At 38.2% G+C, this 12,930-nt stretch overlaps 1 protein-coding gene across 2 annotated transcripts; it reads right to left on the reverse strand.

The window, feature by feature from the left end:
- Positions 1–7,419: 7,419 nt before the first annotated feature.
- LOC130989082 (chromatin assembly factor 1 subunit FAS2) lies at positions 7,420–12,015 on the reverse strand. Of its 2 annotated transcripts, XM_057913052.1 has the most exons (12): positions 11,695–12,015; positions 11,262–11,373; positions 9,599–9,625; positions 9,437–9,509; positions 9,171–9,274; positions 8,877–9,088; positions 8,690–8,786; positions 8,487–8,559; positions 8,227–8,315; positions 7,994–8,132; positions 7,820–7,920; positions 7,420–7,751 (listed from the first exon to the last, which is right to left on the reverse strand). In XM_057913052.1, the coding sequence occupies exons 1-12, from the start codon at positions 11,806–11,808 to the stop codon at positions 7,531–7,533; spliced, it is 1,362 nt and encodes a 453-aa protein (XP_057769035.1). In that variant the 5' UTR covers positions 11,809–12,015; the 3' UTR covers positions 7,420–7,530. The 2 variants fall into 2 exon arrangements, with proteins under 2 accessions (XP_057769035.1, XP_057769036.1); XM_057913053.1 differs by lacking the exons at positions 9,599–9,625; positions 11,262–11,373; positions 11,695–12,015 and having other exon boundaries at positions 9,352–9,467.
- Positions 12,016–12,930: the final 915 nt, after the last annotated feature.

Genomic DNA, 12,930 nt, shown 5'->3' on the forward strand with positions numbered 1-12,930 from the left:
TAAACGTTTTTCACCACGAGAAAATCCGTGGTTAGATTAGGTTTTTCAATTGTATTTGTTTTTCCTATGTAATCTGTAAAACTGAGAACGGGACAACAACGACGACGGATCAACAACGATGAACGGTGTAAGGAGGAGGCGTACGGGACCGGGCACGTGGGGTTGCCGGCGCCGAAGGGCTGCGCGCGCGGGTGCTAGCACGCCGTGCGCAGCGTGCCCAGGCAGGCGCCGCGCGGCCGCTGCTGCTCTCGGTCCTAGATGTGCGCTGGTGGCTAGGCGAGGCGGGCTGGGGCTGGGCGAGCGACGGGGAAGCAGCCGGCAGGGGTGGAGCGCGCCCGGGGCCGCGCCTGCGCGCTCTGCGCGCCCAGCGGACGACGCGTTGCCGCTGCTGTCGCACTCGCGCCGTGACCTGCTGCTACCGCTGCTGTGCGCCCGCACCAGGGCTGGTGCTGCCGAGGTTGCTGCTGCCGCGAGGCTGCTGCTGCCGGGAGGCGGCTGCTGCTGGATGGGCGTCGCTGCTGCCGAGGCTGCTGCTGCCACGAGGCTGTTGCTGCCGGGAGGCGGCTGCTGCTGGATGGCCACCGCTGCTGCTGGAGGCTGCCGAGGAGAAAGGCGGCGGCAGCTAGGGTTTCCAAACCCTAGCTGCGTGTCTCAAACCCTAGGGGGGCCAAACCCTATTTCCAACGACGGGCCTAAAGTGTTCGGGCTAAGATTAGTTTTTGGGCTTGCTTTTCTATTTTAAATGTAATAGATTAGTTTTTGGGATTCCACGAATGGGTCACGAAGAATTTATTTCTTTTATTCTGTTCTTTGCATGTCGTGGTGTTAATCCCTTATGCTCTTAACTTGCTTTTGTTCGTCTTTGCTTGTTAATATGCTTTATTAACTGCGCTTAGACAAGCATGATAGTAGGTTTATCGTTTTCTTAAGCATGTTTTAGAATTCTGCGAGCATGTTTTACATGTTGCGTTCTAGAAAAGCATGATTAGGATTATGTGCTTGAGCATGTACAAACCTTTTGAATTAAAAAGACTAAACAGTTTTAATAATTTTTAAGCAATTAAAAATTATTATAAGACCTCCACATGCGGCCTCAAGACTAAGTGATTGAGAATATGAGTAAACGTCCACACGAACGTGTCTTACTTTGTATTTAATTTCACAAGTTTGTCAAGTTGAGGTTTCTATTAAAATATTTAAATCCATTTAAGTAGTGGGAGCTGTGCGGTAAACGTCCGCACGAACGTGGCTTACTCGTGTAATTCTCATGAGTACTTTAGAGGATGGATTTTAAATAAGATAACCAAGAGATTAAATTGAAAGCGGTATGGTCCTAGTGAGTATGCTAATTTCAAGAATTTAATCATCAAGGTTAAATTGTGGTTATTGTTTAGATATCATTTCAAGTACAATGTACAACTCCCCAACGGAGTCCCTTCTTGAATATGATATGGTCTAGTTATAAGTCCAACTATTAATTTCTTTTATCAAAAGATTAAGTTGACATGGATGAAAATTAAACGACTAGGTAAATAGTCTGGTTGAGGAATTCATGTGTAAACGTCCACACGAACGTGGCTTACATGTGGAATTCTTTGAGCCGTTGGAGGTTTCACTAATATTGTTTTATCAAAAGGTTACAATATTATTGTTACGAATATTGTTTGAGTGGTACTGCTTAAGGATTACTAAGAGATTAATTAATTTAGGCTGTCAGAGCTCTAATTAATTAATGGATGTCGGATATTTTAAATACGAGGATTTAATAAGTCTAAATACAAGCTCTGACTCATCACCGGCAATAAAGGGGTAAGTCAATATTGGTTCTCTAGTGGAATGAACTAATATTTATAAATTAATTATGGTCTGGGCTGACCATAGATAATTAATTTATTTGAGGCCCATCTTTATTCCTTGTATCTGGTCCCTGGACTGGCCCAAAGTCTCTCAGCCCAGATAGAGCTAGAAAACGCCCCACACCCTAAAACTGGCGCCTCCCCCCTTCTGTATTATTTAATACAGCTGTCAGCTCTCAGGAAACACACACTGATAATTATTAGGTTTTGAGAACTGAGAGGAGGCGCAGAAAACACGTGGGAGCTTTCTGTCTTGGGATTTCTCACAGTTCGTTGTCCATCCAACGGTGAGACTTGAGCGGGATACAGTCTAGAAGATCAGAACTGGAGTTGTTCGATACGATCATCAATCATCTGTGCATCCGATTCACAAGTAAGTAAATCCTAACACCTGTATGCAGCTGTTAATTCATAGGAGCATGTTAGGATTAATCGTTGTATGATGAATTAATAATAATCCAAGAAACGATCATCGGGCAAACGGAACGTTAATTCAATTTAATATTCCTTCAACCCCATCAACCTCGATCTCATCGTCATCATGTACATATCAACAGCCTGCACGTACTTAAATGTTAGTAATAAGTAAACAGACTTACATGATAAAAACTGCTTCATAAATTAACCAACATTGCTCGAGAGGTCAGTCCTCGAGTTTTGCATTTGGGTCCAAAAGTTATATGGGAGAGGGTGCTCGCTCTCTGCCACCACCACCGGCTGGTAGTGTCCACGGCGGCCAGCTTCCATCATACGCTCAAACCTGTCAACATACTGTTGCTCGACGGGTCTTGGCACGGCGCTGTGCACGTATGGTGATCGAAGTGCAGCCGACGGGTTCCGTTGTCGCTGGCTTCTGCGTGGAACCTCTGGTCCACAAATACTGAGGGGAACAGCAGCTACTGCCTCAGAAACTCCCTATAATTCATTTAAAACAACACAAGTTAAACAATGTTGACATAATTTAAATGACTTGTAAATTTAATGCAACGACAACATACCCCACTATACTGCTTCCAATACTCGTGCATCTCTGCCTGAGTAAGGATCGGCATCGAAGAACGGGCCGGCTCAGGCGGGTATGCTGAACTCGTGCCCTGCTCAGCCCACGAGTAGCGTGGCCCACCATAAGAACTCGACGCACCGAATGTGGGCAAGTGGTGGACACCCATGTGCGGAGTCTGCACATCCCCAAAAGTAGTCGAGCCGCCAAACGGATCATGCTGCCACTGCGGGGTGTGCATGCCATCACCAGTAGTATGTCCCGCCTCTCGTGCAGGAGACTCGTGTGCAGGGGATCGGTGATGCGATGGGGCCTCTGAGGATGTACGCTGCGCCGGATCGGAGTCGGGCTCGGGCTCGGGCTCGCGTCTCCTGTCAGAGTGAGATCGTGGGGCAGGTCTGGGCACATGAACATCAGTGCTATGCGAGCATCGACAACGCATAGCATCCAACTTCTCCTCGAACCAATTCTTAATCCTCGTGAACAGGCTGTCCTCCACATTCCTCGCTATCCGTCCCTCACTCTCGCGCATCATGTGCTGCATGCGCTGCCAATCCTGCTCGCTCCACTGTGATGGTGCAGGAGCTCTACTCTGATCCTCGTGCCTAGGCCTCGGGGCTCTGTGACTGTGAGACCTTCGACCAGAATCTATGGGGTGATCGCCCCCAATGCTCTGATCGTGATGGCTGCTGCTCGATGAGGTGTCCACTACTAGTCGTCTCGGGCGCTTGCCAGTATCCTGTCTCGTACTACGACGCCGTGGTTGATGCTCAATAGTAGGCTCGTTGCGGTCCCCACCAGTGTAGCGCGCCCGAGGCTGCCTATGACCAAAGACTCCCGGCTCTGGTACTCGAACCCCTGGCCCGGCATTGACGCCTGCCACCGATAGCCAGTAATGCGTCGTGGCCTCGTACTCATCGGGGATCATCTCCCATATCCCGTTCTCCTAGAAACAAAAAAAATGTAGTTAAACATTAATATTCATAAAATAAAATAATATTAACAAATAAACAACTAAATTATTACCTCTGTCTCAAATAAACTTTGTAACCCATCGACCTTGGTCTTCACGAACGTCCACCTCTTGAATCTAGGGTAAACTCCCGCATTGAATATGGCTATGGCTGCTGCCAAGTCGGGAATTTTCTCAAGACCCCAAATGAATAGGGTCCAAGAAGGACCGTAGAAGTGGTACTTGGTCTTATCTTTCTTAATTGTGGTATTCTTCAACCTGTAGTTCAAGGTCCTATACGTGCACGATCCCCAAGGAAATCTTGAAAAGGCCGTCAAATCATCCACCAGCTTCCAAGTCCAGGACTGCACGGGTCGTCGCACGTCCACTCCTAATACAAATGCGTGTAGCACCAACAAGTGGGCCACACGCAGGTAGAACCCGCCGTCGGGGTCAACCACTCGACTGGCGGTGTCGAAATATATATCCGCCAGCCCCTGCACTGACACATGCTTCCCGCGACAAAATTGTATAAATGTCCGAGCCTCGCTCAGATCGTGCTCAACCTCGGGGTCAAAAGGATCATCCCCAAAGGCCAATCCTGTCACGAGAGCGAAATCTCTCGGAGTAAAGTCAACCTTCCTCCCGTTGATGTAGAAGCAGATCTCATCATCTTCATCGTCTCTCGTGATCTTAAGATGACGAGAGACAATATGGTGCAATGCAGCATTGCACTTCTGGCCCGGCTGCCAATCTAACATCAGACCAAAGCACCCCTGCCTGAACGTATTCTCCAATGCAAAACCGCCAACTTCCTGTAGTCTCCCCGCTACTGTCGATAGGTACTTAATATTGTAGTACGTACTGATCTCAACTGTTGGACGATTGATCAACTCGGGCCTCGAATAACGGACCTATTCAATACAAAAAATAACTCAATTTACAAAACATAATGAATTAACAAACATCAACTAATAATAATGCATAATTAACTATTAAATTACTAGCAATACTAATAAAAAAATATAGAACCACAATTAACTAATATCCGCCAGTAATTAATTGTTTTAAGAAGTAGCTGCCGGGTTTTTTCAAACCCGGCGGCTACTTCTTAAAAAAATTAATTACTGACGGATATTAGTTAATTCAAACCCGGCAGCTACTTCTTAAAACAATTAATTACTGGCGGATATTAGTTAATTGTGGTTCTATATTTTTTTATTAGTATGTTATAAATTTTTAAATTCTGAATAACCTAAAAAACGTTATTATTTTATGCGTAATACAGTAAAATTAACCTAATGATCTAAATAGACGATTAAATATATCTAAATATGCTTCAACTAAATAAAAATTCTAACAACACTCAAACTATACTCAAACTTGTAACAACACTCAACTACACTATATCTAACATATACGATACATATAAATAAATCTAACAAATACTATATCTAAATCAAAATTCAATACTATACAAAACATATAAAAATTCGAAACATATAAATTCTAACATAAAAACATATAAATTCTAACATAATGATTCTAACATAAAAATTCACCCATATACAAAACATATAAAAATTCGAAACATACAAAACATATACTTACTTAAAAATATACAAAATTCGAAACATATAAAAAACATATAGATTCCCAACATATAAATATATCTAACATATACAAAACAAATAACAAATAAACTCATCTAACATAAACACGATGTATTGACCAAACATATACCAAATAATACTTAAAAATATAGTATACTTACTTGGTTTGAAGAAGAAGCCATGGCGTGAACAATGTTGAAGAAGACGAACAATAACCGTGAATTGTCCCCCCAAAACACTTCAAATTTCATAACACAATATTACAAGTTAGAACATGACTATTGTTTTCGACAAAAAATTACATACAAACACACGAAACCTTACCTTGTCTTTGAAAATGGCGTATATGCCTTCCCTCTCTCAATTGCTGTTTTTTCCTTCCACTCTCACACGAAAAATGACCAGCGGCTGCTTCTTTGATGGATAGTGCGGCTGCTTCTCTACCCCAATACCCTAATTTAACATAAAATATAGTGTAAATGGGCCCTACCCAATTTATCTCTCTCTTATCAAATCTTCAATGTGGTCAAACAAATCCCACAAAAGTCGTGCCCGCTCAATTCCTAGAACCCGTGAGTTAATTTGCTGCAAAGCCTATAGATTCTCACCCTATAAAGCTTCCCCCTAGCCGATTGAATTGTCCAATCATAAAATGACTTAGAGTTAGGTCTTCAAATTTGAAAAAAATACAACGACCATTAATATGAAGTCTAATAAATAAAATTTATGTATATTGTGATATAAAAACCAGTTATAAATGGCATGGTAATAATACCCGCCAGTAAAAACTATCCGCTAGAAGTAGCCGCGTGAAAGAATTTTTTTTATCCAATATTTTCTATTATTTTATGTGTTAGGCTATATTAATTCATGTTAAATAAAATAAAATCAAAAATTCGAGACTTATTACCCCACTATAATCCAAATTTGTCAAAATACAAGCCTATTATGTATTTCTACTTCATAAAATATATTTTAAAAAAAGAAATACGAAATGAGGATAAGTTTGTGTATAATAAAACAGTAATACGAGGACGTAAAAAATTGTACTTTAAGTATATTTGGAAACAAAAAAAAATTCTGAACCTAATGAATACAATACCCGCCAGTAAAAAATAGCCGCTCGCAAAAGCCGCCGGTGTTTTATCCCAATATCAATGTGGGTAGATTTAATTCCAACCCAATATCAAATGCATGACATTTTTTAATACTTCCTCCGGCTCACAAAAATATAAATATTTAGAGCACTCCCAGCAGAAATTCCAAAATTATGCTCCTTTATTCCTCCCTAAAGCTTCCCTATTTAATTTTAGGATCTCGATTTTATAAATGCATACACCAGATCTCTTATTTTCTACATAAAAACAATAATTATGTGGGGGGCCCTACTAATTATAAGCTTAAAATAAATTTAGGGCAGGGTGTAAATTTAAGATTGAATTTAGGTAGGTGTAAAATTTTTTGTGGGCCCCATCCAATTTAGGGCATCTGCTGGATGTATTTTTTATCTCATTTTCAATTGTTTTAGCTCAAATTTAGAGTTAGTGATGCATTTAGGTGATCTGCTGGGAGTGCTCTTATAAAAGTAAAAATATTAGTAATATTTTTGTGAGCTCACTCATAATGACAAAAAATTCATATTTTGGTGAAACGGATGAAGTTTTTTAATTCGATTCAAACTCTAATTAGAATATTATTATCACACCTCAAACAACATCAAATTTCTTCAACAATATTATATATTGTTTAAGTCCATCTCCGACGACAACAATTTCTTGATCAATCTCAGGTCACATCATAATCGAAGACCTCTCGACCTCGTCACAAAATCCCTCATCCAATGCAAATTCAAAATCAAAGTTGTTGGCAAAATCAAATGAAGTTAAAAGTTAAGTAATTATCAGGAAAATTTTTAAATTAGTGTGAAAAATCATAATTTGATCCAAGTTTAGCACTTTACAAGCTATTATCCCTTGTTTTTATTCTCCTCAAAAACGATGAGCAATTTTTCTTTTTTCATTTCAGCAGACATTAATTACTTTCGAAAATCAACTAGAGAGTCGAATGAAAATGTAGCTAGGTGACACAAAATCGAGAGTAAATTACAAGTTAATCTATAGCCATGGGAGTAATGCGCCTCTTGGGAGCCTTAGTTTGAGGTGCTGCTGCTGTACTTGGTGAAGCTTGCTTTCCATCATTACCATCATCCTTCTCTTTCTGGGAATTCTCTGCATTTTCTTTACTACTATCTACAGAAGCAATGCTACTATCATCGACCATGGCTTCCACAATCGGTTTCTTATTTTCATCTCCCGTTACCTGCTTTTTCTCTACAAGATGAAAATAATTCAGTGCCATGTCCGGATCTTACTTAACAAAACGGCTGAAATGCACAAACCTGATGTGAAGATAGGTGACCCAAGTTCTTGATTTTCGAATTCTAGAAGTGTGCAGTAACCATCTTGAGAGGATAACACCAAATAGTTACCGGAGGGTGACCTGTATGAGAAATCTTGATAAGATAAACTGCAATATTCAAAAGAATGTATACTGAAAAGGGAGTAAAGATTACCATGCAATGTCAGTTATAGCTGCATAATGAACTCCAGCGACAATTACTATTGGCTGAATGCTTTCAGTGTCGTAGACGTACAAGGAGTTCAACGTGGCCACAGCAAAAATAAGGCGATAGGGGAGCTTAAATAATGAAGCTGAGCAGAGAGAGAGAGAGAAAGCGAAAAGATAAGTCAGATGGCAGTGCTAGGACTGTTGGCCCAAAGAGCGAACAACCAAGAAGAATCATACATGTATTCGTCCCTAACAATTTAAACTTCATGGGGCAAAACCGTACTGCAACAACAGGTTTGCTCGCACCAGGAAGCATAAGAGTGGGTCTGCTTAGAATATAGATTAGCAGACATGAAGAAATAGGATTATCATCGCATATGTAAACAATTAAACATGCAGATTAGAATATTTAACAAAGTTTAGTTAACGAGTTAACAAAATAGGAATGTCTGATCAACATGTCCACCATATTGGAATAAAATATAGTTAATTCTTGCCTGGAAAAATCTTTTCTTGAAAATACGTAAGCAGTATTGAAAGGTTCAGAAGTTGGTGTACTTTTGTGGGAACCTGAAATGATAAAAAGTGTAAGATAAAACCCACTGCCATGACATATACTTCAGCAACACAAGTATAACAGATACTAGCAAAATAATGCTCCCAAGTCACTGAACTAGATTCACAAATATATTTACGGTACCTGCAGGAACAAGTAAAAATGATCCATCCGGGGACCAGGCTAATCTTCGAAAGAAAGATGGCAGCGTCTCATCAAGGAAAAGATGGCTTTTAGCTGACTGAATCACAGTGCAGTAAAACTCATTATATAGGAACTTCTGTGTGTAGTGTGTGAAGCAAGACAATGTACAAGATTATTGTTTTAAAACCTTAGATTCATCAGGCGCTGGTGACTCTGCCTTCGAGATGACATGTTGACAAACATAATTTGATCTCTCAACACCTTTAGCTTTAGAAGGCTTGTTAATATAAATACGACAAGTTCTATCTGAACTGAACGATGCTGCATATTTCCCCAATGGATCCCATGCTACACCTTGAACATAATGAAAATGTGCATCCAAAATTTGGTGTACAGAACCTAACATGTGCAAAAATGAGTTAATGAATTAAGTTTCATACTTTACAGGATATGAGCATTGAATTTATATTTGCAGCCTTACCCTTATTAGCATCCCATATGATGCATGAATTATCAACTGAACCGGACATGAGATATGCCCCATCAGCAGACCATTGCAGGTCTAATACATCCTTACGATGAAACCTGAAAGTGGCTTATCCATGAATATGGCAAAGGACATATATAACCAGCTACTGGCATATTTATATTCAATTGAATACCTAGATACAAGGTGATTACATATTTTGGTTGAAATTATCAGGCAGCCAAAACTAAAGATTTTAAATGGATACATTGAATGCTCACACTAAGGACTTATGCACTTTCCATACTTCACCGGCATCAGTAACATGTAATTTCCATAAAATTAGCTCACCACCTGCAAATTGCAATAACACAATATTGTAAAGCTGATAGATAGATTTAGGCTTTCAAAGACATGAATAATCTTAGTTTTTGGGAACTAACCATCAGCACCAGAAGCCAACTGCTCTCCTGCAATTTTAGAAAAAAAGTCATACTTCTAACTTTTAAGCGAAAACCTAAGGACAGAGTAACAAGCAACTCAAAAATAACAAAAAGATTAGTGGTACAGCTGTACCTTCAACATTGAGGGGAAAAAATATTGTAGTATTGAGTCCACAACAAAAAGAAAAGGAATTCCCCGTTAATGACTCAACTCAATATAAATTATAGTGCTCGCCATCAAGTTTTACCAATAATACCAGCTGAGTTTATGAGGTTCCTCCAAATTTAGGTCCTCAGTGTCCGGAAATTAATTTACAATTCATCTTAACAGTAATAACTTCAGCAAATTGATTTACATTCTTTTCTCTTGAATTTTCTTTAGGCGTACCCTATTAACATTTTCATCTATGCATTAGTTAAAAGTTTCATTGGGCATGGATAAACTGCCTAGAAAAAATCTAAAAGATTCAGGCTCTACAAGGCTAGATAGAAGTCAAAGATTGACCTATGAAGTTCAAAAGGATAGCCCTACTGGTTCTCTCATTCGGGGTCCTTACCACTGGCCTACTGCTACAAAATCTGATGCACTGGTAAGCTAAGATGTCAGCAAACCCCGGTCCTTTCCATTAATGGAGGCAATTGGTACTAATAATTGTAAAATTGTTACTCCATCCAACCACAAAAAGTGTGGTTTTTTTTACAATTTTGATCCGTCCATAATAAGTGTAGCGTTTCTATTCAGGTACATATACCCTTATGTTCTCAACCTCATCCACACTCAATATTCATAAAAAACTCATCTCACATACGCCCTCCGACGAAAAAAGGTCTCACTTACCCCTTTTCTTTCCACAAAAAAAAGTCGCATCGCTTTTTGAACTATCACATCCTACCTTCTCCCCTATAATTAACTATAAATTGTACTTTTATTTCATTTTTTTAATAATAACTAGCATTTGCACCCTGTGCAATGCACCGGAAAATGTTTTTAAGTTTTTATATTTATGTAAAATTGATTCTAACTCAATAATCATACTTATAAATATAATTAAAAATTAATTTTAACTAAATATATTTGAGCTGAATATTGAAAAAAAATTAAAAATAAAGAAGAATTCACAATAATAAAAATTGGCATTTTGAAAATGCAAAAAAAATATAGAATTATTAAATAAAGATGACAGAGGAGAGAGAATATTTTTAAAATTCTAATCTTTAAATAAATATAGCTTTTACATTTTAAATCAAATATTTACATAAAATATATCAAATTAAAGCTCTTATCTTGATCTTTAATTTGATACCCATATTAAATATTTATAATTAATCGAATTTTATAATTTTAGAATGAAATATATAAAAAATAAATGTAGTATCATTTATTAATTAGCTAACAAATCAACTTTCGTGGTTTCTTTTTCCACTTTATACACATCTCTCAATCAATTATTTATTAAAACTCATGGCCATTTCTTCACTTTATAGACATCTCTCAATTATTTATTAAAGCTCATGTCCTCCAAACCACACCACAATTTTGGTGGACCGAGAGAGTATTTTTTATTGTAAATAAATAAATTGTTGAAGCAAACTTGGAGCTTTCGGGCACATTTGCGAAGAATGAAAATCTTTGTTTCAAAGTGAAACAATAAGAAAAACTGACCAGACGGAGAGAAGCGAAGTGCATTTACAGCAGAACTATGGTATGAAAGATTGCTCTGGTAAGTAACCCCTGGAGCCTTCTTTTGATCAATGCTAGAAACTGTTGCCCATATCTGCATATTGATAGTAATTAGAGCTAATAAATTCCACCATTAATGGTAAAGGAAATTCAAGCAATACTCTCATGTTCAGATTAAAATCGCACACTTATAATTTATACTTTCCATATCGAATTGGTAACATTGCAACATAATGCACCTACAGATTTTTGGAAATTTCAAAACCAAAGAACAAGAAACTACGAATACAACAAACTAAAAATAATTCCTAAAAAAAACCAAAATAAACAAAAATTGGAAGAATTCTTAATTCCAATTGAACTAAAGAAGTTCTCAATTTCGTCAAACAGATAGGCGAAGAAAGGGTAAATACACCTTAATATCGAAGTCGGCGCCGGCAGTGGCGAGGAGGGCGGAGATCGGATGGAAATCGCAGGCGAGTACGGGTTTGGTGTCGTGCCAATTGATCTGAACCGTTCCACCCCTCATTTTTCTTCTTAAATCTAAATTTCTTCAGCAATTAAAGCAGCGCGAAGAGTTGCTAATCCGAAAAATTCACAGGTTTTGCGAAGATGGTTTAGGGTTTGAGCAATGAAATGATGGCGCGAGAGCAAGAGCAGCTGACAAATGAAGGAATTTAGGCGGGAAAATGGAGGCCAATAATCGTAATCGCTCTTAAAGTTGTATAATCGCACTGTTCAAAAGAGCGCTTATTTAGTTATTTGTATGGGTCATGTTGCACTTTTGTTTTTTGAAAGAACAGATCATTTTTTAGATCTTCTTTGCCCGTAATGATGTGGAATACCACAAAATTTGGGTACAACCGGGTGTACCGTACAATCGAGTTGATCTGCATCCAAAATAATGTTATTTATAATGTTCGGATCAGAATACGGGTTCAGATCAGAGTCTAATTGAGGGTACAATTCGATTGTACCTAAGACCACCCCTATGAATATAATTGAAAGAGTTTGTCTGGAATTGATAATTATACTTTAATTTGATCCATTTTAGATTCTGCAATCTCAAGTTTGACAGTTGTTAGTTGTCAAAGGGATCCCGATTTATTTTGTGAACATAAGATGCTAATTGTTTCTCATTCTAAAACTTCTCCATAAGTGATTTTCTCTCAACTCAACCTTCAATTAAAATATTGATTTCTCTCTCTTCCACATACACAATCCAACATTTATCTTAAATCTACTCTCTTTAGTGACACTCACATGATCTAAATATTTTTTTTTATTTTGTTCTATTTTTATTCTTATATTAGTCACAATAATTTTTAAATATATTTTCAAAATTTTAAAAAATAAAGAAAAAATAAAAAATAATAATAAAATTCAAAATTTACTTGATCATACAACAAAAATTACAAGAGTTAAATAAAATTAAAAATACATATAGGAAATTTAAATTGCAAGTACAATAGATACAAATTACATATTCAATTAGTTGTGCCGAATTTTTCCCATATATGCTCAATTAAGTCCTTCTGAAGAGCCTTGTGAGCTTCGCGATTACGAAGTCGATCCGTGTTGACCATGTAATTAGACAAACTTGCAATTCTGTCAGTTGAGTAGTGAATAGATGCATCTTCATCTGAAGGTA

This window comes from Salvia miltiorrhiza, chromosome 6 (assembly GCF_028751815.1).
Source record: "Salvia miltiorrhiza cultivar Shanhuang (shh) chromosome 6, IMPLAD_Smil_shh, whole genome shotgun sequence".
NCBI lineage: Eukaryota > Viridiplantae > Streptophyta > Magnoliopsida > Lamiales > Lamiaceae > Salvia > Salvia miltiorrhiza.